Source organism: Taudactylus pleione, unplaced genomic scaffold (genome assembly GCF_031769625.1).
Source record: "Taudactylus pleione unplaced genomic scaffold, aTauple2 ptg000253l, whole genome shotgun sequence".
Lineage (NCBI taxonomy): Eukaryota > Metazoa > Chordata > Amphibia > Anura > Myobatrachidae > Taudactylus > Taudactylus pleione.
Window position 1 is genome coordinate 36,088 of NW_028284655.1, and position 22,662 is coordinate 58,749.

General features: G+C 46.7%; 9 protein-coding genes across 9 annotated transcripts; 6 read left to right on the forward strand and 3 right to left on the reverse strand.

Moving 5' to 3' along the window:
* Window positions 1-2,330: 2,330 nt before the first annotated feature.
* Window positions 2,331-2,822, forward strand: LOC148515069 (histone H3). Its single transcript, XM_088480428.1, has one exon. The coding sequence runs from the start codon at window positions 2,360-2,362 to the stop codon at window positions 2,768-2,770; it is 411 nt and encodes a 136-aa protein (XP_088336554.1). The 5' UTR covers window positions 2,331-2,359; the 3' UTR covers window positions 2,771-2,822.
* Window positions 2,823-3,579: 757 nt separating this feature from the next.
* LOC148515070 (histone H2A type 1-like) lies at window positions 3,580-4,034 on the reverse strand. Its single transcript, XM_088480429.1, has 2 exons — window positions 3,765-4,034; window positions 3,580-3,733 (listed from the first exon to the last, which is right to left on the reverse strand). Exons 1-2 carry the CDS (start codon window positions 3,991-3,993, stop codon window positions 3,600-3,602), a joined length of 363 nt encoding a protein of 120 aa, XP_088336555.1. The 5' UTR covers window positions 3,994-4,034; the 3' UTR covers window positions 3,580-3,599.
* A 278-nt stretch (window positions 4,035-4,312) lies between these two features.
* Window positions 4,313-5,170, forward strand: LOC148515071 (histone H2B 1.1-like). Its single transcript, XM_088480430.1, has one exon. It carries the CDS (start codon window positions 4,339-4,341, stop codon window positions 4,717-4,719), a length of 381 nt encoding a protein of 126 aa, XP_088336556.1. The 5' UTR covers window positions 4,313-4,338; the 3' UTR covers window positions 4,720-5,170.
* Window positions 5,171-5,854: 684 nt separating this feature from the next.
* Window positions 5,855-6,219, forward strand: LOC148515072 (histone H4). Its single transcript, XM_088480432.1, has one exon. It carries the CDS (start codon window positions 5,873-5,875, stop codon window positions 6,182-6,184), a length of 312 nt encoding a protein of 103 aa, XP_088336558.1. The 5' UTR covers window positions 5,855-5,872; the 3' UTR covers window positions 6,185-6,219.
* A 1,050-nt stretch (window positions 6,220-7,269) lies between these two features.
* LOC148515073 (histone H4) lies at window positions 7,270-18,037 on the forward strand. Its single transcript, XM_088480294.1, has 2 exons — window positions 7,270-7,303; window positions 17,670-18,037. The coding sequence occupies exon 2, from the start codon at window positions 17,691-17,693 to the stop codon at window positions 18,000-18,002; it is 312 nt and encodes a 103-aa protein (XP_088336420.1). The 5' UTR covers window positions 7,270-7,303; window positions 17,670-17,690; the 3' UTR covers window positions 18,003-18,037.
* On the reverse strand, window positions 7,432-8,142 carry LOC148515074 (histone H1.01-like). Its single transcript, XM_088480291.1, has one exon. It carries the CDS (start codon window positions 8,133-8,135, stop codon window positions 7,470-7,472), a length of 666 nt encoding a protein of 221 aa, XP_088336417.1. The 5' UTR covers window positions 8,136-8,142; the 3' UTR covers window positions 7,432-7,469.
* On the forward strand, window positions 14,233-14,730 carry LOC148515075 (histone H3). The gene has a single exon (XM_088480292.1). The coding sequence runs from the start codon at window positions 14,268-14,270 to the stop codon at window positions 14,676-14,678; it is 411 nt and encodes a 136-aa protein (XP_088336418.1). The 5' UTR covers window positions 14,233-14,267; the 3' UTR covers window positions 14,679-14,730.
* On the reverse strand, window positions 15,365-15,852 carry LOC148515076 (histone H2A type 1-like). Its single transcript, XM_088480433.1, has one exon. The coding sequence runs from the start codon at window positions 15,809-15,811 to the stop codon at window positions 15,419-15,421; it is 393 nt and encodes a 130-aa protein (XP_088336559.1). The 5' UTR covers window positions 15,812-15,852; the 3' UTR covers window positions 15,365-15,418.
* LOC148515077 (histone H2B 1.1-like) lies at window positions 16,131-16,988 on the forward strand. Its single transcript, XM_088480293.1, has one exon. It carries the CDS (start codon window positions 16,157-16,159, stop codon window positions 16,535-16,537), a length of 381 nt encoding a protein of 126 aa, XP_088336419.1. The 5' UTR covers window positions 16,131-16,156; the 3' UTR covers window positions 16,538-16,988.
* Window positions 18,038-22,662: the final 4,625 nt, after the last annotated feature.

Here is a 22,662-nt window from a genome sequence, read left to right on the forward strand (position 1 = left end):
GTGCAGATTGAATTGTCCTAGAGGTGCGGCGATGTTAGAGGCTGTAGCGGAGTCTGTATACCATTTGTTTCTAAGATGGCACATGATGTAATAATTATACTGTTTATACAGGAAAAACGACAAAGTGATGCTTTAAGAGTTAACTAGGAAGTCTCTGTTCTCTTTGAAGGCACTGAAAACTCTTTATTTGCCTGGGGAGGGTATCTGCTCAATTTTGTGACAAACAGTGACAAAAATACGAGGCTGAAGTTGGCTTCTTATTCATTTCTTATTCACTTCTTATTCATTTTCCAGCTTCTTATTCAGAAAATGTTATATTAAAACATTTAAATAAAGTTAGATCACTAAACTAACACTATGTAAACAAAGAATTGTGGACCTCATTCAGAGTCGGTTGCGAGCGCCGATGTGCTGGTAACCGACTCGATGGCATGGCCTGCGCACGCGCAGCAGCCGCACTGCGCGTGCACAAGCCCCGGAGCGACAGAGAAACTCTGTCACTCTGGAGCTCGTTAACAAAGGGGTGGCTGTCGATGTTGATCGACAGCTGCCCCGTTTGGTAGGCGGGCCGGGGGGCTGGTTTCCAAAACTGAGCCTACCGTTTTGTGGGCGGCCGCACTGACATCATCAGTGATGTCAGTGGGGAGCTTCCTGCTCCATCAGAGCAGAAAGCTCCCTGGGGCTTACGAGTGCCCAGACCCTACCCTAGGGTCTGGTCGTAAGCCCCGATGGTCGCGATGGTGATCACCATCGCGACCATCAACCTGGTCGGTCGTTAAGCTGTGGGTGGTAACCCACAGCTTAACGATCGACAAGGAGGCGGCCGCCCTGATTCTGTGCGACCGCTTGCATCTAACGATCGCCTCTGAATGAGGTCCTGTGTCCCTTACACAGTTTTCAATTGTTATTTTCCTGGCACAATAAGGATTTTGGCATGAATAGGGCAGTAAAACGGGCACAGGCACCACATTTTGTCATTTTGAATAAGAAGCTGTAGTTGTGCAGGGGTTAACTAGCTTCGGTCATTAAACATTACACTTGAAACCCACAGAGGGTGGTCTGGTACATATGACCCACTTGTCATTTGCCTTGACCAACAAGGATCTGTGCATAAATAGGGCAGTGATGTGGGCATAGGCACCAGATTTCTTCATTTTGAATAAGTACCTGTAGTTTTACAAGGGTTAAGTAGCCTTGGTCAACAAATTTGACAATTGGGGTCTTTCCCTAAATTAGTAAAAGCCCCACAGCATGATCTGGTATTGGAATGCAGTAATTAAAATCGGTGTGGGGTTAAACCAGCACTAGGCTGGTTATAGGGAGGAAGGGGGTAACACTATAGCAGGGAGACACACTTAGCATGGTGTCCTCCTGCCATCACATTAACCAGCCCCAAACTATTCAGCACATTTCTGGAATCTCTCAGAAAGCTGATACACCGGCAGTGGCATAATAAGGGTGTGCGTATGGGGCACCTTGCCCTGGGCACCATCTGACAAGCCTGGCAGAGGGGGGAGCTGATGGCAGGGCGATGTCCTGTGCTCAGTGGCGTAACTAGGGCAGGGCCGCCACAGCCAGCGATGCCCCCCGCACTGCCAGCCACGGTACTAGCCCGTCCTAGTTAGCCAGTGTAGTGCCGACCGCAATGAGTGCGGTCAGCACTACACATTTACTCTGGACCAACGCTAGGCTTCCCTGCACCCAGCACTGTCCTGTGCTACACAGCCGCGCCCCTTCTCTCCCCCTGAGCGCCACCTAATAGCACCAGGCGAAGGGTGTGAGGCTAAATAAACCTAACAACACTACAGCTACTTATTCAAAATGGTATAATTTGGTTCCTGTAAATATAGAACAATAAGTGATTGCTTTATATGCCTGGCCTTTGGTACTGTATCTGTATTTAATTCTCACTGAGTAGATGAAGTGCCACTTTATTGTGAGCTCCCTATATAATCCAGATATAATGTATAGCCTTCTATTTTCTACATGTAGTTCCTCGGAATCATGAAATTTAGGTTGTGGTGTGAGTTGATATTGTTGAACAGATTGTAACCACTAATGTTTCAAAGGATTAGTTACAATGTGTAATACGACCTATTGCTTCCCATTACATCCTATCGTTTCCTGTTTGGTAGCTAATACCGCGCGCGGACCTATTGGATACAACGAACAAAGGAAACAAAAGATCTTGGCGGGCTTTTTGAATGTTTGAACGACTTTTATCTAAGCCAATCATGTTGAAGGGGCGACTTTAACTCATCAAATGGCAGCGCAGCACCGTGCATAAATAGAGTTGTAGCGGGCTGTTCACTATTCATTTCGTCGAGTCTTTCTTGTGTAGAACTATACCGTTAGAAGTATGGCCAGGACCAAGCAGACAGCCCGCAAGTCTACTGGAGGGAAAGCTCCCCGCAAGCAGCTGGCAACCAAGGCTGCCCGGAAGAGCGCCCCAGCTACCGGCGGTGTTAAAAAGCCTCACCGGTACCGTCCTGGCACCGTTGCCCTCCGAGAGATCCGCCGTTACCAAAAATCCACCGAGCTGCTGATCCGCAAGCTGCCCTTCCAGCGTCTGGTGCGGGAGATCGCTCAGGACTTCAAGACCGACCTGCGCTTCCAGAGCTCTGCTGTCATGGCCCTACAAGAAGCCAGCGAGGCTTACCTGGTCGGGCTCTTCGAAGACACTAACCTGTGCGCCATTCATGCCAAGAGGGTGACCATCATGCCCAAAGACATCCAGCTGGCCCGCAGGATCCGAGGGGAGAGGGCATAGATACCACTGGGCACACGTATATACACGCAAAACAAAGGCTCTTTTCAGAGCCACTAAATCTTTCTAAACGAGCTGAAGCATACTGTAAGCTACATATTGGGGTTTCATTAGAAGAATATTGTTAAAGCCTCAGCTCCGTCCACCTCCCTCCCTCCCTCCCTCTAGGTGGAGAGTCTCCTTCATTAATGGCTCACAAATGAAAGCTCTTAATATTGGCACCTTTCTTCCTGCTTGTCATTGCCTTGGATAACGGCAGGACCGTTATCTTTGAGCCGTGCGCTGATTGCAAATTGAGCATTCAGACTATTACTACTCTTCACCAGGAATATGATGGAACGTTTTAATGTTAGAACTCTGTTTATATGGAAGCTAAAGAACTGAACGTTCCTCTTCTGTTACAGTTTACGGAGCCGCATTCCTGTCCTACACACACACACACGATCATTTTTGCCATGCCACAAATACGGTCGACTAGACAGAGGTATGGTAGAACTCTCTCTCTTTCTGTGGCTTATAACATGTAATGTCAGCGCACTATTTATAACCAGATGTCGAACATCTACTTTCCCGCTGTCACTGGCAGCGTAGAAAAAGCGAAAGCTCACAATGGCTCATCCGCCTCTCCCGCTAAATGGGGCTGTTTACTCCTACTTGTAGCCATGAAGCAGCTCTTTAGGGACGGGGTGGGTGGCTCTGAAAAGAGCCTTTTGTGTTGCGAGGAGAAGTATGGAGTAGTAGGATCACTTGCTCTTGGCCGACTTGTGGCTCTCGGTCTTCTTGGGCAGCAGCACGGCCTGGATGTTGCGAGGAGAAGTATGGAGTAGTAGGATCACTTGCTCTTGGCCGACTTGTGGCTCTCGGTCTTCTTGGGCAGCAGCACGGCCTGGATGTTGGGCAGGACTCCTCCCTGGGCGATGGTCACGCCACCCAGCAATTTGTTAAGCTCCTCATCATTGCGCACCGGCGAGCTGGAGGTGGCGGGGAATGATGCGGGTCTTCTTATTGTCACGGGCGGCGTTGCCTGCAAGTTCCAGGATTTCAGCAGTCAGGTACTCGAGCACTGCGGCCAGATATACCGGAGCCCCAGCACCAACACACGCTGCATAGTTTCCCTTCCTCAAGAGACGGTGAACGCGGCCAACTGGGAACTGGAGACCAGCCCGGGACGAACGAGTCTTGGCCTTAGCACGGGTCTTGCCGCCTTGTTTCCCTCTTCCAGACATGACTGCTTTACAAAAAGTACAAGAAAAGTATAATGCCAAACCGTGCTCTAAAGCTAATGATGAAAACGCGCCCGCCTTCCTTGTATTTATACGCAAAAAGAAATCAACCACTTACTCTATGATTGGTCCGCGTACATTGCCACCAATGCAGGGATCAGTTTCATGAATAGACCAATCAGCGAATATAGGGTGGGGTTATGATGCCGCACAATTTGACACGACCCAATAGGGCAGTCAGCAGCAGTAAAGCCTCATTTGCATGGGCTGCCTATAAATAGAGCAGGTACGGGGATGCCTAGAAGAACACATTTTCACTTCAGTCCAGCACAGATAGCGCAAGCGACAATGCCTGATCCAGCCAAATCTGCTCCAGCGCCCAAGAAAGGCTCTAAGAAAGCGGTGACCAAGACCCAGAAGAAAGATGGGAAGAAGCGTAGGAAGACCAGGAAGGAGAGTTACGCCATTTATGTCTACAAGGTGTTGAAGCAGGTGCACCCTGATACCGGCATCTCCTCCAAGGCTATGGGCATCATGAACTCCTTTGTTAATGATATCTTTGAGCGCATTGCAGGGGAAGCTTCCCGCCTGGCTCACTACAACAAGCGCTCTACCATCACCTCCCGGGAGATCCAGACCGCCGTACGCCTGCTGCTGCCGGGTGAGCTGGCCAAGCACGCCGTGTCCGAGGGCACTAAGGCCGTCACCAAGTACACCAGCGCTAAGTAATCAATCCGTCCTTTGTCCTACATTTGACACAAAGGCTCTTTTAAGAGCCACCCACATCTTCCCTAATCGGGCTGTAACTACAATGGTTTGAACTTGGTCCTCACTCAGCTTGGCTGAATCGCCATAGCCACCTAGGCTGAGCTCTTGATTATAGTGATAAATGTTTAACACCGTACACTGACGGCTTTTCGGTGATATCCAGAAAAAAAAAAACTAGTGCCAGAGAGTGAGTGGCATACAAAACACTGTAAAACCTCCGGTTCCATATATGGTAATTGGCTCTGCCGCAAGTAGAAATGTATGCACACAGATTAAGCGGTGCTGAACATCACATAAAGTAACAGTGCTTCCGCTTGTAATCTTACAGCACACTCTTTTAATTTGGATCCCAGCAACATTCGTACTCACAGGACACTGGTGGCATTGTGCCTGTGAGACCATGTAGGAGATCTACACTGCGACACTGTATGACTGTCTGTTGGAAGTAAATAGAATTGAAACCATTAATTATATTGTAAGAGAAGAACTGATTGTTACAATAAACCTAAATTGTGTACATCAAGGTTTTCTTTTTTTTTATGCACATACCCACCAAGTGTGCAGGTGCTGTAAAGATTAATGTAGGTCAGAGCTATCTACTGTATGCGTGAAAAAGAAAATTGCTAGTGCTATTTAATACAGCACAAATATGACCACTACCCTTATTAAATGAAAATCTGGATAAAAGAATAGCAGCACATTATCCACAATTTTTACTGTATCCTAGGAAGAACTATATTGATATAGACTTACAATTTGAATCGGATCTTGAGTCCTGTTTTCACTGGAAACAGTCAGGTAGTGGAATTGTGAGGATCGGTGTAGTCCTGCCGCTGAATTTCAAAGATTGTAAAGTATTTATATGTATCTTAGAAAGAGCTACATATTTCTGAATTTGAAATATTATTCACAGTAAAAAAGAACTTGCAACTATATCCATTAGAGACAGTCTCAGGCAGCTAAATTGAAAGCATATCAAAGTTACCCTGCGGCTGATTTTTCAGAGCCTGCAGTTGAATGGTAAATAGTAGCCTCATGTGGAAAATAATAAAGGGCAGCTGACTGACTTACCGCTTATTCTTTCTCCTTGCAGCGCTTCACGAAACGGTAGGACATGTCTGGCAGAGGCAAAGGCGGTAAGGGGCTCGGAAAAGGAGGTGCTAAGCGGCACAGGAAGGTGCTGCGGGATAACATCCAGGGTATCACCAAGCCCGCCATCCGTCGCCTGGCCCGGAGAGGGGGCGTGAAGCGTATCTCCGGCCTCATCTATGAGGAGACCCGTGGGGTGTTGAAAGTTTTCCTGGAGAATGTTATCCGAGACGCCGTCACCTACACCGAGCACGCCAAGAGGAAAACCGTCACCGCTATGGATGTGGTCTATGCTCTGAAACGCCAGGGACGCACACTGTATGGCTTCGGGGGCTGAATACTCATACCCATCTAATCCCATCTCCCACACAAAGGTCCTTTTAAGGGCCACCCATCTCTTCTATGACAGGGCTATAATAATAACGCACTGCTATCACTACAAAGCTTGGCGTGAAAGCCTCACTCTCCCTACTCTACACACCAAATCAGTGCACATGCAGGTGCAAGTGTTGCTCTCTGAGAAGATTACATTGCCCCTACAGGTGCCTTTATGTTTGATGCTGTCTGTAACATTTGTTTCTAAAATGACACGCAACAGTGTTGGTGATGAACTAGTTCTAAACTGACGGATAATGTCATTCTACTGATTACAGGGGAAAAACGGCAAAACATTTACTATAGGAATCCCCTTTTTCTCTGTAAAGGCACTGAAACCCTTTCTCAGATTTGGCTCAAAATATTTCTCACACTGCAGAGAGCATTACACTGGGTCAAAACAACAGACGTTTGTCTTCTATGGCTGCAGAATTAGATCATGTAGATGGAAAAGGCATGTTTGCAGGCTGCAACTGAATGAACAGGAGATTCTTTGTGGTTTAGGATCAGGTAACACTGCACTGAGAGTTTGTTACATTTTTTACACTTTTTTTTATCAATGATAAGTCTTTAAAAAGCTGGTTAAACTGCCATAATACTGGCTGAGTTTAAGGTCGGTGTTTCCACTTTTGGGATGTGTGTTCCTACCCTGAAAATTAATTTTTAAGTTTAGATTTTTTCTTTTCTCTATTTAGATTTTTGGCTCTTCTGTTATATTCTTTCCACAGTATTTTAAGAATAAGATTTGTCAAGGAAATTGGTCGGGGGGAGGGAATACAAAAAAACCCGTAGAGAGCAAGAAATGTGACCGTTTGAAAGAAGAAACCCTGTTTAGGATACAGCTACAAAGGCTTCATTTTCGGAACTCTATTAGGGAACCTTCTGCTCAACTGTAACCTAAAGAGTATGTGGTTACTGTGGGGCTTATTTATTATGCCCCTTTACCTAACAATTAGGTGCAAATATCACTTCCCACCTTATTTAAGTTGTAGGGATGTTTCTAAAAAAAAAACTAATGCAGGTCTAAGAGAAAACGTCCACAAACCCTAAGGCACTGACTGACTGCTGACGTGTAAGCCCCGTAAGTTTTCATATTTCACTGTATCTAATGACTCAATAACCTTCCACAGGGGGCCCCTTACAGGCCACGTCGTGTGCCTACAGCTCTGCCGAGACAGTGTGGGTGGCTCTGAAAAGAGCCTTTGGGATGATAACAAGGAAGCGAGGCTGCTGCGGCGCCTCTTCCATTACTTCTTTGTCGCAGCTTTCTTGGACTTAGCTGCCTTCTTGGCCGGGCTTTTTGCGGCCTTGGGCTTCGCTGCTTTCTTGGCCGGACTTTTTGTAGCTTTGGGCTTCGCTGCCTTCTTAGCTGGACTCTTCGCCGCCTTTTTAGGCTTCACGGCTTTAGGCTTCTTTGGGCTTTTAGCAGCAGGAGCCGCTTTTGTTGGTTTCTTGACCTTCTTGGGGCTTTTAGCTGCACTCGGAGCTTTCTTGGGCTTCTTCGGGGATTTGGCCACTTTCTTTGCAGCAGGTTTCTTGGGCTTCAGAGACTTCTGGGCGGGCTTCTTGCTGTCTACCAGTTTCTTATTGAGCTTGAAGGAGCCGGAAGCGCCGGTGCCTTTCACCTGGGTGAGGGTTCCTTTGGTGACCAGACCTTTCACAGCCAGTTTGATGCGGCCGTTATTCTTGTCGACATCGTAGCCTCCGGCAGCCAGAGCCTTCTTCAGGGCGGCAAGAGAAACCCCACTGCGCTCTTGGGAGGCGGCCACGGCTTTTACGATCAGCTCCGAGACGCTGGGACCTGAAGATTTGAGGCTTTTCTTGGCTCCTCCTGCAGCTTTCTTTGGCTGCTTTTTCTTCTTGGCTGCGCCCTCTGCTGGAGGGACGGTGGCGGCTGGTGCAGTTTCTGCCATGTTAACGTAACACTACAGACAATAGCTATATAGTATACAGGGGCTATCGAAGTCTCTTATATACATTGCCGCCTGTGCTGCGATTGGCTGCTGAGCGTGGCGCATCCTGAGCTCCCATTGGCGGAATAAGCAGTCGTATAAACCCTTCACTGTCTGAGTATTAGGGACAATCTGCTCTCTCCGTGTGTTTCCCTAGCGCAGAAAAAGCGTCTTTTAGAGGATATGAGAAGACCAGCTACCTGGTTCTCTGCCCCACACCTGTACTCCAAGGTCTCTCCTTACCATTGATGGCCAGTGCTGGCCTTGGCGCTGCGAAAGAGGCCAGGCATAGGCACTGGCAGCTCACCCACACCAGGCTGCATCTACCCGGCATGTAACTTACCTCTCCTTTTCTGTGAGGCTTCAATGTCCCATCGGGGCTCTTTTCTCTCCTCCTGGCACTGGGGATAATGAAGGTGATGTGCGGCACAATCTGTGCAGAGCAGGGTGCATATTGAAAAACATAAAGATGATGTGTGGGCTCTTTTACACCCGAGTGGGTAACACAGGCAGTTTGCCTCACAAGGCATTTGAAAGGATATCTACCACAGTTAGCTACAGGTTAATCCTGTCTGGATTTCTCCTGGTTGTGAAGAATGCTTATTACAGTATTTTCCCCAAATGTTGTTATAGTGATCCATATGGCACTGTATAAGGGGCACTACATAGGGGGACCACTATTGGGGCACTGTATAGGGGGGCCCAAAGCATATTCTTGCACCTGGGCCCACCACTTTCTAGTTCCGCCACTGGCAGATGAATATCATCTACCCCAAGAGCTGCAAGAGTCGCCAGTACCCTGTCTGCTCGCATCAAGTATATTTCCAAAGTAAGGATTTCAGAGCCTTAACCAAAAACGATCTAAGAGCCACAACCAAGGCTGCTGAAGCTTTAACAACTAGGAGCCCAGCATCTATTGCAGCTTCTCCCAAATAGTGGCTGATCCCCGTATGCGGGAGATATGTCAGCTGTTCTCTGGTAGCATTTGGTAGCGTATCTTCCAATGCCATCGCCTTCAACAGCCTTGGATACCCAAGCCCGAGCCATAGCTGGTCGAGTAACAGCTCTAGATGATGAAAATACTGCTTTAGAAGAACATGTTTTCAATTTATCTATGTGTAGGTTCTTTAAGAGAAAATGCTGATAGAATAAGCTACGTGTCACCAGAGAATCCACAGTAGGAGGGACTTTTCACTTAATACATTCAACAACAGGAAAAAGATAAAAAAAGAAACTAATCTTTCCATTTATCCGATCTGTTCACAACAGCCAACTGAGCCATACTCTGATTTGAGTGGGTATAAACTTCCATCCAGTAAGGATGTATAGGGGGGGACAAACAAAGCAAGCTATGAGTATCCCATTAAAGGAGGCAGTGTGAGAGTAGTCAAATAATCCACTAGCTGCGTCATCACCTGAGACAAGAAATCACCCAAGATGGCTCTTTTACAGGGGCAGGTAGACTGGACTGGTGATATGGTTCTTTATAACAGACAGCACATCAAGCATCCTGTATACAGTCTTGAGGGGACAAACCCACCAACTTTATATGTAACCAGCACATGGACTCAACCTCCTGTTTCCCTTTACTTTGTGACATATTCAAAAACAAAGGTAACAATGCAATGCAATGTGACAGCCTTCACAAATACTAGGATATGTGAAGTACCCAGAAAACCCCCCATCCACCTGAACCAGAGGGATGAGGAGAAACACAGTAATAGTTATAACGGCCAGTCAGAATAATAGGCAGTATAAATACAGCAGCTAGCAAACAGTGACACACCATGCATATGTAAATGAAATGCATTAAGCTCTGAATCAACTACTCAAACTCAAGGCTTGGTACGATACCAAGGTAGGCACCATATACGTAACCCAGGGGAAAAGGTATACAGGGAGACTGACCCAAACCCTCTTGAGACCAAATCGCTTCAGTGCACCGATATTGGACTTTGAGCATCTCATATATACAAGGAGGGTAGTAGGAGTAACCTTTGAAGGGATTGGGGGAGGATCTGCTGGGGGAGCGCCTACCTCCTCTAAGCTGCATCAAAGAGTCGGGTACACTGGCCTCATGGCAGCAGAAGTGTCTGCTGCCGATCCCCATCTTCATTCAGATGCTCAGTACTGCCAAACCAAAAGCATAGAAAGTAAAATAAAACAAAAAAATAAAAGCTAATGACTGCTTGAGCAGTCCCCTGTTACAAAGGTGCGTCTGAAACCTGCTGCACCAAAATAAACCACTGAATGCCTGTGGCTAGGGGCGGGGTATATATGGAGGAGGCCCCGAGGCATCCTAGGAGCGGAAAGCTTTAACTGTTTGGTGCCTGGTTCTCTCCAACCACATTATCCTCCCCATGGTATCCCTGTGGACCCTGAAGTAGAAATATAATTGTGAGTTAAAGGGCTTTAATGACCTGACCCATTACTTTGACACTGTTACCAAGCAAACCTCCAGCTATACTGTATATATATATATGTATATATATATATATATATATATATATATTAAAAATACAATTTTAAATCAATAGGGATCCTGGCCCTACTAACCAATGTGGATGGAATTTTCGGTGACATCAGGTCATTTAGATCTTGTTGGATCCAGTCCCTGCCCACCACAGCAGCCGAGTTCATCAGCGGCCATGGAGGTAGCTGTAGATTCAGCTGAAGACTATGGGACTGGTAAATCCATTGTTATCCTATCGAGACCACCAGGGTTCGGGCATTATGCACACGGGCATGTTCAGGCATTGGGCCTAATGTCAGCAATGAGCAAAGGTACATTGTTTAGGCAGCATTAGGTTGACCCACAAGGGGCACTAGGCCCTGTATCATCATATTGTGGATAGTTCGTTTCAATAGGCCAATCCTCAAGGGGCACTGGGCCCTATAGAATTGAATGGATATTGATTAGGTGGCACTAACCCGTGGCACAGAGAAATCCCCTATGGGGATTTCTCTGGCACCACGTTAAGTGGCACTAGGCAGAGGTTCAAAAGGCATGATACTGATTAAGTATTGTTGTATTGGCCCTATTAAGTGGGCAATGGGCCTGAGGGGCAGTGGGCATTAGGCATTAATTAGTATTATCAAATGCCCAATCGCTAGACAGGCACCAGGACTGTGCACTATGGCCAGCAGGCCCAGTAGCAACTGTTGTTGGCCCCTAGTTAGATGAGCATTAGGTCATATGGTATTTGTGTAGGCTCCCATTAATAGGTAATCTTGTCATTTGCACACTAAACCTCCTGCATTCGGTCCGGACCGAATTAAAGTTAGGGTTTTGGTAAGTCCATTTAATCACCCTCATTTAGGCTCTTTTTAAAGGTAGGTTGTAGTAAATCACTGAATGTCCCACAGTCAGGCCCCAGTTAAATGTAGACTGTTGGTAAGGATATCTGCTTGTGTTATTATCTTGTCATTCTTGCACTGTTCTGTTACTATTATGGCATTGGTTATGTAACTGCATTGTGGGGAATTAGTAAAAGTGTGTGTTAGAGAGGGCACTTACACCCAGCCTCTATTGACATTTTCCATCAGACCAGTCAGAGTAAGGGCCGGATGTGTATAGCCAAGTTGTTGTGAGTTGTACACATTAGGGATTATGGGGCAATTTAGTACAGCTGTGTGGGTGGGCTGTTTTTTTGTATTTAGTTGTAGAAGAAAATATCAGGACGATTCAACCATCAGGTGGACTAGAATCGGTGAGTATAATCTGTTTTGCATTTGTTATCCCCACCCTCCATCCCTTTAGGCATTTTCATTCTGGTTGCAACCCAGTGCTTGGCACTAAGGTGTAACCAGTCTGAGGCCAAATACAGGTCAGATACAGTGTGGTATACAGTGCAGGTTGGATACAGTGCAGGTTGGATAAAGTGCGAGTTGGATGCAGGTCGGATACAGTGCAGGTTGGGTACAGTGTGGATTGGATGCAGGTCGGATGCAGTGAAGGTCGGGTACAGTGCGGGTTGGATACAGTGCAGGTTGGGTACAGTGTGGATTGGATACAGTGCAGGTTGGATGCAGGTCGGATGCAGTGAAGGTTGGGTACAGAGTGGATTGGATACAGTGCAGGTTGGATGCAGTGAAGGTCGGGTACAGTGTGGGTTGGATGCAGTGCGTGTTGGATGCAGGTCGGATACAGTGCAGGTTGGGTACAGTGTGGATTGGATACAGTGCGGGTTGCATGCAGGTCGGTTAACGTGCAGGTCGGGTACAGTGTGGGTTGGATAAACAAATAGTGCACTTACTGTGACAGCGGTGTTGGCAGTGTGGGGATGCTGGCGGTGTCCTCAGTGTGAGAATGCCAGTGACGTCCTCAGTGCGAGGATGCAGGTGGTGTCGGTAGTGTGGGGGTGTCGGTGGTGTCCTCAGTGTGGGAGTGCCAGCAGTGCAGGGGTTGGGGGCTGACAAAGTTCTCACTATGGGGGCGGGAGTGCTGGCAGTGTCCTCAGTGTAGGATGCCGGCAGTGTCAGCAGAACGAGGGTGCCAGCGTTGTCCTTAGTGCGGGTGGTGTCGGCAGCAGGGGTGCCAGCGGTGTCCTCAGTGCAGGGAGCAAGCGGTGTCGGCAGAGCGGGCACTGCATAAGGGGCACTACTAATGGGGTTACTATTCACTAACATGAATAAAGGACACTACTATGCAGTGTAATGTAAATCGGGGGCACTGTGTGATGTAATGTGAATAATATTCTGCTATTGTGTGGCGTAATTTGAATTGGGGATACTTTTGTGTGACCACACCCCTTTATTTTGAGACCACGCCCAATTTTGCTGCGTACACTGACTCTTTATTGTAATAAGGGAGGGCACAAATTTATATATCTGTAGTCTGCAGGGTGGTGCCAAGGACGGGAGTGGGGGGGGGGGGGTGGGGGTAGTTCCACCTCGCCTCTATGACCACTTTAAGCACTTCTTGTTTCCACTTTGCCAGTCTCTTTCATTCCCATAACCTTGTTGGGCCAGGCAAGATACAAATGGTCCATATGAAAGTGACCCCCCTCTTTTTTTGGCTTCAAGTGTCAAATTTGTGGCCGAAGGCTATTTACTCCTTGAAACACTACAACTACTGTAAAAGCAAAGCAAAGTACAAGTGGATCATATGTAAGTGACCCCCCTCTTTTGGTTGGAAGTGTCACTTTTGTGGCCCAAGGCTATTTAACCCTTGCAGAACTACAGCTACTTATTCAAAATGGAACCACTTTAAGCACTTCTTGTGCCTACTTTGCCAGTCTATTTCATTCCAAAAATCTTGTTGGGCCAGGCAAGATACAAATGGTTCATATGAAAGTGACCCCCCTCTTTTGCTTTCAATTGTCAAATTTATGGCCCAAGGCTGTTTGACCTTTGCAAAACTACAGCTACTTATTCAATTCAATCCAATCTGTACATGTGCCCACTTTGCCAGCCCATTTCATGCCCAAAACCTTGGTTGGCCAGGAAAAATACAAGTGGGTAATGAGTAAGTGACCTCCCGCTGTTGTTTGGAAGTGTCCAATTTGTGGCCCAAGGCTAAATAAACCTAACAACACTACAGCTACATCTTCAAATTGGTATAATTTGGTTCCTGTAAATATAGAACAATAAGTGATTGCTTTATATGCCTGGCCTTTGGTACTGTATCTGTATTTAATTCTCACGGAGTAGATGAAGTGCCACTTTATTGTGAGCTCCCTATATAATCCAGATATAATGTATAGCCTTCTATTTTCTACATGTAGTTCCTCGGAATCATGAGATTTAGGTTGTGGTGTGAGTTGATATTGTTGAACAGATTGTAACTAATCCTTTGAAACATTAGTGGTTACAATGTGTAATACGATCTATTGCTTCCCATTACATCCTATCGTTTCCTGTTTGGTAGCTAATACCGCGCGCGGACCTATGGGATACAACGAACAAAGGAAACAAAAGATCTTGGCGGGCTTTTTGAACGTTTGAACGACTTTTATCTAAACCAATCATGATGAAGGGGCGACTTTAACTCATCAAATGGCAGCGCAGCACCGTGCATAAATAGAGTTGTAGCGGGCTGTTCACTCTTCATTTCGTCGAGTCTTTCTTGTGTAGAACTATACCGTTAGAAGTATGGCCAGGACCAAGCAGACAGCCCGCAAGTCTACTGGAGGGAAAGCTCCCCGCAAGCAGCTGGCAACCAAGGCTGCCCGGAAGAGCGCCCCAGCTACCGGCGGTGTTAAAAAGCCTCACCGGTACCGTCCTGGCACCGTTGCCCTCCGAGAGATCCGCCGTTACCAAAAATCCACCGAGCTGCTGATCCGCAAGCTGCCCTTCCAGCGTCTGGTGCGGGAGATCGCTCAGGACTTCAAGACCGACCTGCGCTTCCAGAGCTCTGCTGTCATGGCCCTACAAGAAGCCAGCGAGGCTTACCTGGTCGGGCTCTTCGAAGACACTAATCTGTGCGCCATTCATGCCAAGAGGGTGACCATCATGCCCAAAGACATCCAGCTGGCCCGCAGGATCCGAGGGGAGAGGGCATAGATACCACTGGGCACACGTATATACACGCAAAACAAAGGCTCTTTTCAGAGCCACTAAATCTTTCTAAACGAGCTGAAGCATACTGTAAGCTACATATTGGGGTTTCATTAGAAGAATATTGTTAAAGCCTCAGCTCCGTCCACCTCCCTCCCTCCCTCTAGGTGGAGAGTCTCCTTCATTAATGGCTCACAAATGAAAGCTCTTAATATTGGCACCTTTCTTCCTGCTTGTCATTGCCTTGGATAACGGCAGGACCGTTATCTTTGAGCCGTGCGCTGATGGCAAATTGAGCATTCAGACTATTACTACTCTTCACCAGGAATATGATGGAACGTTTTAATGTTAGAACTCTGTTTATATGGAAGCTAAAGAACTGAACGTTCCTCTTCTGTTACAGTTTACGGAGCCGCATTCCTGTCCTACACACACACACACACACGATCATTTTTGCCATGCCACATATACGGTCGACTAGACAGAGGTATGATAGAACTCTCTCTCTTTCTGTGGCTTATAACATGTAATGTCAGCGCACTATTTATAACCAGATGTCGAACATCTACTTTCCCGCTGTCACTGGCAGCGTAGAAAAAGCGAAAGCTCACAATGGCTCATCCGCCTCTCCCGCTAAATGGGGCTGTTTACTCCTACTTGTAGCCATGAAGCAGCTCTTTAGGGACGGGGTGGGTGGCTCTGAAAAGAGCCTTTTGTGTTGCGAGGAGAAGTATGGAGTAGTAGGATCACTTGCTCTTGGCCGACTTGTGGCTCTCGGTCTTCTTGGGCAGCAGCACGGCCTGGATGTTGGGCAGGACTCCTCCCTGGGCGATGGTCACGCCACCCAGCAATTTGTTAAGCTCCTCATCATTGCGCACGGCGAGCTGGAGGTGGCGGGGAATGATGCGGGTCTTCTTATTGTCACGGGCGGCGTTGCCTGCAAGTTCCAGGATTTCAGCAGTCAGGTACTCGAGCACTGCGGCCAGATATACCGGAGCCCCAGCACCAACACGCGCTGCATAGTTTCCCTTCCTCAAGAGACGGTGAACGCGGCCAACTGGGAACTGGAGACCAGCCCGGGACGAACGAGTCTTGGCCTTAGCACGGGTCTTGCCGCCTTGTTTCCCTCTTCCAGACATGACTGCTTTACAAAAAGTACAAGAAAAGTATAATGCCAAACCGTGCTCTAAAGCTAATGATGAAAACGCGCCCGCCTTCCTTGTATTTATACGCAAAAAGAAATCAACCACTTACTCTATGATTGGTCCGCGTACATTGCCACCAATGCAGGGATCAGTTTCATGAATAGACCAATCAGCGAATATAGGGTGGGGTTATGATGCCGCACAATTTGACACGACCCAATAGGGCAGTCAGCAGCAGTAAAGCCTCATTTGCATGGGCTGCCTATAAATAGAGCAGGTACGGGGATGCCTAGAAGAACACATTTTCACTTCAGTCCAGCACAGATAGCGCAAGCGACAATGCCTGATCCAGCCAAATCTGCTCCAGCGCCCAAGAAAGGCTCTAAGAAAGCGGTGACCAAGACCCAGAAGAAAGATGGGAAGAAGCGTAGGAAGACCAGGAAGGAGAGTTACGCCATTTATGTCTACAAGGTGTTGAAGCAGGTGCACCCTGATACCGGCATCTCCTCCAAGGCTATGGGCATCATGAACTCCTTTGTTAATGATATCTTTGAGCGCATTGCAGGGGAAGCTTCCCGCCTGGCTCACTACAACAAGCGCTCTACCATCACCTCCCGGGAGATCCAGACCGCCGTACGCCTGCTGCTGCCGGGTGAGCTGGCCAAGCACGCCGTGTCCGAGGGCACTAAGGCCGTCACCAAGTACACCAGCGCTAAGTAATCAATCCGTCCTTTGTCCTACATTTGACACAAAGGCTCTTTTAAGAGCCACCCACATCTTCCCTAATCGGGCTGTAACTACAATGGTTTGAACTTGGTCCTCACTCAGCTTGGCTGAATCGCCATAGCCACCTAGGCTGAGCTCTTGATTATAGTGATAAATGTTTAACACCGTACACTGACGGCTTTTCGGTGATATCCAGAAAAAAAAAAACTAGTGCCAGAGAGTGAGTGGCATACAAAACACTGTAAAACCTCCGGTTCCATATATGGTAATTGGCTCTGCCGCAAGTAGAAATGTATGCACACAGATTAAGCGGTGCTGAACATCACATAAAGTAACAGTGCTTCCGCTTGTAATCTTACAGCACACTCTTTTAATTTGGATCCCAGCAACATTCGTACTCACAGGACACTGGTGGCATTGTGCCTGTGAGACCATGTAGGAGATCTACACTGCGACACTGTATGACTGTCTGTTGGAAGTAAATAGAATTGAAACCATTAATTATATTGTAAGAGAAGAACTGATTGTTACAATAAACCTAAATTGTGTACATCAAGGTTTTCTTTTTTTTTATGCACATACCCACCAAGTGTGCAGGTGCTGTAAAGATTAATGTAGGTCAGAGCTATCTACTGTATGCGTGAAAAAGAAAATTGCTAGTGCTATTTAATACAGCACAAATATGACCACTACCCTTATTAAATGAAAATCTGGATAAAAGAATAGCAGCACATTATCCACAATTTTTACTGTATCCTAGGAAGAACTATATTGATATAGACTTACAATTTGAATCGGATCTTGAGTCCTGTTTTCACTGGAAACAGTCAGGTAGTGGAATTGTGAGGATCGGTGTAGTCCTGCCGCTGAATTTCAAAGATTGTAAAGTATTTATATGTATCTTAGAAAGAGCTACATATTTCTGAATTTGAAATATTATTCACAGTAAAAAAGAACTTGCAACTATATCCATTAGAGACAGTCTCAGGCAGCTAAATTGAAAGCATATCAAAGTTACCCTGCGGCTGATTTTTCAGAGCCTGCAGTTGAATGGTAAATAGTAGCCTCATGTGGAAAATAATAAAGGGCAGCTGACTGACTTACCGCTTATTCTTTCTCCTTGCAGCGCTTCACGAAACGGTAGGACATGTCTGGCAGAGGCAAAGGCGGTAAGGGGCTCGGAAAAGGAGGTGCTAAGCGGCACAGGAAGGTGCTGCGGGATAACATCCAGGGTATCACCAAGCCCGCCATCCGTCGCCTGGCCCGGAGAGGGGGCGTGAAGCGTATCTCCGGCCTCATCTATGAGGAGACCCGTGGGGTGTTGAAAGTTTTCCTGGAGAATGTTATCCGAGACGCCGTCACCTACACCGAGCACGCCAAGAGGAAAACCGTCACCGCTATGGATGTGGTCTATGCTCTGAAACGCCAGGGACGCACACTGTATGGCTTCGGGGGCTGAATACTCATACCCATCTAATCCCATCTCCCACACAAAGGTCCTTTTAAGGGCCACCCATCTCTTCTATGACAGGGCTATAATAATAACGCACTGCTATCACTACAAAGCTTGGCGTGAAAGCCTCACTCTCCCTACTCTACACACCAAATCAGTGCACATGCAGGTGCAAGTGTTGCTCTCTGAGAAGATTACATTGCCCCTACAGGTGCCTTTATGTTTGATGCTGTCTGTAACATTTGTTTCTAAAATGACACGCAACAGTGTTGGTGATGAACTAGTTCTAAACTGACGGATAATGTCATTCTACTGATTACAGGGGAAAAACGGCAAAACATTTACTATAGGAATCCCCTTTTTCTCTGTAAAGGCACTGAAACCGTTTCTCAGATTTGGCTCAAAATATTTCTCACACTGCAGAGAGCATTACACTGGGTCAAAACAACAGACGTTTGTCTTCTATGGCTGCAGAATTAGATCATGTAGATGGAAAAGGCATGTTTGCAGGCTGCAACTGAATGAACAGGAGATTCTTTGTGGTTTAGGATCAGGTAACACTGCACTGAGAGTTTGTTACATTTTTTACACTTTTTTTTATCAATGATAAGTCTTTAAAAAGCTGGTTAAACTGCCATAATACTGGCTGAGTTTAAGGTCGGTGTTTCCACTTTTGGGATGTGTGTTCCTACCCTGAAAATTAATTTTTAAGTTTAGATTTTTTCTTTTCTCTATTTAGATTTTTGGCTCTTCTGTTATATTCTTTCCACAGTATTTTAAGAATAAGATTTGTCAAGGAAATTGGTCGGGGGGAGGGAATACAAAAAACCTGTAGAGAGCAAGAAATGTGACCGTTTGAAAGAAGAAACCCTGTTTAGGATACAGCTACAAAGGCTTCATTTTCGGAACTCTGTTAGGGATCCTTCTGCTCAACTGTAACCTAAAGAGTATGTGGTTACTGTGGGGCAGGGCCGGTTTTAGACATTGCGGAGCTCAGGGCGAAAGTTCCCAGTGGCGCCCCCCCAAATAAAACATTTTAGATGGCGTTCCCCTGTGCACGCGCTTCCGGAAAGGGGGTGTGTCCTTGTGGAACACCCCCACTTCATCACACTGTGGGGCGTGCCCAGCACTTACGAAGGTGCTGGGCTTCCCCCAAGCTCTCCCCTCGTGGCGAATAATTGGCATGTGCAGTAATGCTCCTTACACAGTAATGCCCTTTATAACACATGCAGTAATGCCCTTTATAACACATTATGCCACATGCAGTAACGCCCTGTATAATACATTATGCCACACACAGTAATGCCCTGTATAATACATTATCCTCAATTCAAGTTATGCCACACAGTAGTCCCTTATTCATGTTATGACACACAGTGGTGCCCCTTTTACACAATGCCCAAATTAGTGCCCCTTATACACAAGGCCCACAGTAGTAGTGCCCCTAATACAATGCCCACGGTAGTAGTGCCCCTTATACAATGCCCACAGCAGTGGTGCCCCTTATACAATGGCCCAACAAGTGGTGCCCCCCATACAGTGCCCTCATTAGTAGTGCCCGCAGTGGTAATGCCCCCATTGGTAATGCCCACAGTGTTAAGGCCCCCATTGGTAATGACCCCAATAGTACTGCCCACAGTAGTAATGCCCACATTAGTAGTGCCCCCAGTAGTAATGCCCCTTATAGTAGTGCCCACAGTAGTAATGCCTCTATAAAAGTGCCCACAGTTGTAATGCCCACATTAGTAGTTCCCCCAGTAATGCCCCCTATAGTAGTGCCCACAGTAGTAATGACCACAGTTGTAATGCCCCCATTAGTAGTGTCCACTGTAGTAATGACCCCTATAGTAGTGCCTCCTATATTAATGCCCCCATTAGTAGTGTCCACTGTAGTAATGCCCCTTATATTAATGCCCCCATTAGTAGTGTCCACTGTAGTAATGCCCCCTATAGTAGTGTCCACTGTAGTAATGACCACTATTGTAGTGCCTCCAGTAGTAATGCCCCCTATATCAATGCCCCCATTAGTAGTGTCCACTGTAGTAATGCCCCCTATTGTAGTACCTCCAGTTGTAATGCTCCCATTTGTACTGGCCACTGTTGTAATGCCCCCATTAGTAAAGCCCCCCTATAGTCGTGCCCCTAGTAGAAATGCTCCCCTATAGCCATGCCCCCAGTGCTGGTACTTCTGAATTTTTTTTTTTTTTAAAAACAAACACAATACTTACCTTAAGCCCCGCTCCTCCATCCGCTGCCGTCCAGTCTGACCGCGGCTCCACCATGGATCTATTGGAGGGACGTCATGACGTCACGACATCCCTCCCATAGTGCTCTCTGCCGGAAGCCGGAGCTCAGGAGTGAGCTCCGTCATTTGGCTGCCGGGGGGGGGGGGGGACCGGCTCTTTTTTATTTTTTCTGTTTTTTTTTTCTCTTCCTCCAGGGGACTCAGTGGCGCCCTCTATGGGTCGGCGCTCCGGGCGACGGCCCTGTTAGCCCGCCCCTAGAACCGACACTGCTGTGGGGCTTATTTGTTATGCCCCCTGTACCTAAAAATTAGGTGCAAATATCACTTCCCACCTTATTTAAGTTGTAGGGATGTTTATTACAAAAAAAAAAACAAAAAAAAAAAAACGAATGCAGGTCAAATAGAAAACGTCCACAAACCCCAACCCTAAGGCACTGACTGACTGCTGACGAGTAAGCCCCGTAAGTTTTCATATTTCACTGTATCTAATGACTCAATAACCTTCCACAGGGGGCCCCTTACAGGCCACGTCGTGTGCCTACAGCTCTGCCGAGACAGGGTGGGTGGCTCTGAAAAGAGCCTTTGGGGTGATAACAAGGAAGCGAGGCTGCTGCGGCGCCTCTTCCATTACTTCTTTGTCGCAGCTTTCTTGGGCTTAGCTGCCTTCTTGGCCGGGCTTTTTGCGGCCTTGGGCTTCGCTGCTTTCTTGGCCAGACTTTTTGTAGCTTTGGGCTTCGCTGCCTTCTTAGCTGGACTCTTCGCCGCCTTTTTAGGCTTCACGGCTTTAGGCTTCTTTGGGCTTTTAGCAGCAGGAGCCGCTTTTGTTGGTTTCTTGACCTTCTTGGGGCTTTTAGCTGCACTCGGAGCTTTCTTGGGGGGTGTGGGTAAAAGCCGGAAACATAATAACTGCATTGAAAAAGCCGGAAACAATGTAAAGTGTATTGAAAAAGCCGGAAATCATAGTAAGTGTATTGAAAAAGCCGGAAATCCATAGTAAATGTATTAGAAAAGCCGGAAATCCATAGTAAATGTATTCGAAGAGCCGGAAATCATAGTAAATTTGTTGCCGAAGGCTCTTTAACCCTTTCACAACTACTTATTCAAATGTATTGATTGGTGCCTTTGCCCAATGTAATGCCCTATTTCATGCCCAAAACCTTGTTGGGAAAGGCCAATTGCAAGTGGGTCATATGTAAGTGACACCCCTATGTGGATTCCAAGTGTCAAATTGGTTGCCCAAGGCTAGTTAACCCTTGCACAACTACACATTCAAATGTATTAATTGGTGCCTGTGCCCAATTTAATGCCCTATTTCATGCCCAAAATCTTGTTGGGCAAGGCCAATTGCAAGTGGCTCATATGTAAGTGACACCCCTCTGTGGATTCCAAGTGTCAAATTTGTTGCCCAAGGCTAGTTATCCCTTGCACAACTGCAGCTATTTATTCAAATATAGAAAATCTGGTCCCTATGCCCAATTTACCACCCAATTTCATGCCAAAAAGCTTGTTGGGCAAGGCCAATTGCAAGAGGGTCATATGTAAGTGACACCCCTCTGTGGATTACAAGTGTCAAATTTGTTTCCCAAGGCTAGTTAACCCTTGCACAACTACAGCTATTTATTCAAATATAGAAAATCTGATCCTTATGCCGAATTTACCACCCAATTTCATACCAAATAGCTTGTTGGGCAAGGCCAATTGCAAGTGGCTCATATGTAAGTGACACCCCTCTGTGGATTCCAAGTGACAAATTTGTAGCCCAAGGCTCTTTAACCCATGCACAACTACTTATTCAAATGTACTAATTGGTGCCTGTGCCCACTTGAATTCCCTATTTCATGCCCAAAACCTTGTTGGGCAAGGCCAATTGCAAGTGGGTTATATGAAAGTGACCGCCCTCTGTGGATTCCAAGTGTCAAATTTGTTTCCCAATGCTTTTTAGCCTTTGCACAACTACAGCTACTTATTCAAATGTATTAATTGGTCCCTAAGCCCACTTTACCACCCAATTTCTTGCCCAAAACCTTGTTGAGAAAGGCCAATTGCAAATGGGTCATATGGAGGTGACCCCTTTCCGTGGATTCCGAGTGTCAAATTTGTTGTTTATGGCTAGTTAACCCTTGCACAAGTACAGCTACTTATTCAAATATTGAAAATCTGGTTCCTGTGGCCACTTTACTACCCAATTTCATGCCCAACAAGGCCTATTACAATACAAGTGGGTCATATCTAAGTGACCCACTCTGTGGATTCCAAGTGTGAAATTTGTTGCCAAAGGCTCTTTAACCCTTTCACAACTACAGCTACTTATTCAAATATATAAATTGGTGATTGTGCCCACTTTACCACCCTTTTTCATGGCCAAAACCTTTATTTTGCAAGGCCGTTTTTTAAGTACTTCATATGGAAGTGAACCCTGTC

Coding starts and splice junctions, on each gene's coding strand:
- LOC148515069 (XM_088480428.1), top strand. CDS start 2,360: ATGGCCAGGACCAAGCAGACAGCCCGCAAGTCTACTGGAGGGAAAGCT.
- LOC148515072 (XM_088480432.1), top strand. CDS start 5,873: ATGTCTGGCAGAGGCAAAGGCGGTAAGGGGCTCGGAAAAGGAGGTGCT.
- LOC148515071 (XM_088480430.1), top strand. CDS start 4,339: ATGCCTGATCCAGCCAAATCTGCTCCAGCGCCCAAGAAAGGCTCTAAG.
- LOC148515073 (XM_088480294.1), top strand. CDS start 17,691: ATGTCTGGCAGAGGCAAAGGCGGTAAGGGGCTCGGAAAAGGAGGTGCT.
- LOC148515074 (XM_088480291.1), bottom strand. CDS start 8,135: ATGGCAGAAACTGCACCAGCCGCCACCGTCCCTCCAGCAGAGGGCGCA.
- LOC148515075 (XM_088480292.1), top strand. CDS start 14,268: ATGGCCAGGACCAAGCAGACAGCCCGCAAGTCTACTGGAGGGAAAGCT.
- LOC148515076 (XM_088480433.1), bottom strand. CDS start 15,811: ATGTCTGGAAGAGGGAAACAAGGCGGCAAGACCCGTGCTAAGGCCAAG.
- LOC148515077 (XM_088480293.1), top strand. CDS start 16,157: ATGCCTGATCCAGCCAAATCTGCTCCAGCGCCCAAGAAAGGCTCTAAG.
- LOC148515070 (XM_088480429.1), bottom strand. CDS start 3,993: ATGTCTGGAAGAGGGAAACAAGGCGGCAAGACCCGTGCTAAGGCCAAG. Junction 3,734..3,764: donor CGCCCGTGACAATAAGAAGA/CCCGCATCATTC, acceptor CCTCCAGCTCGC/CGGTGCGCAATGATGAGGAG.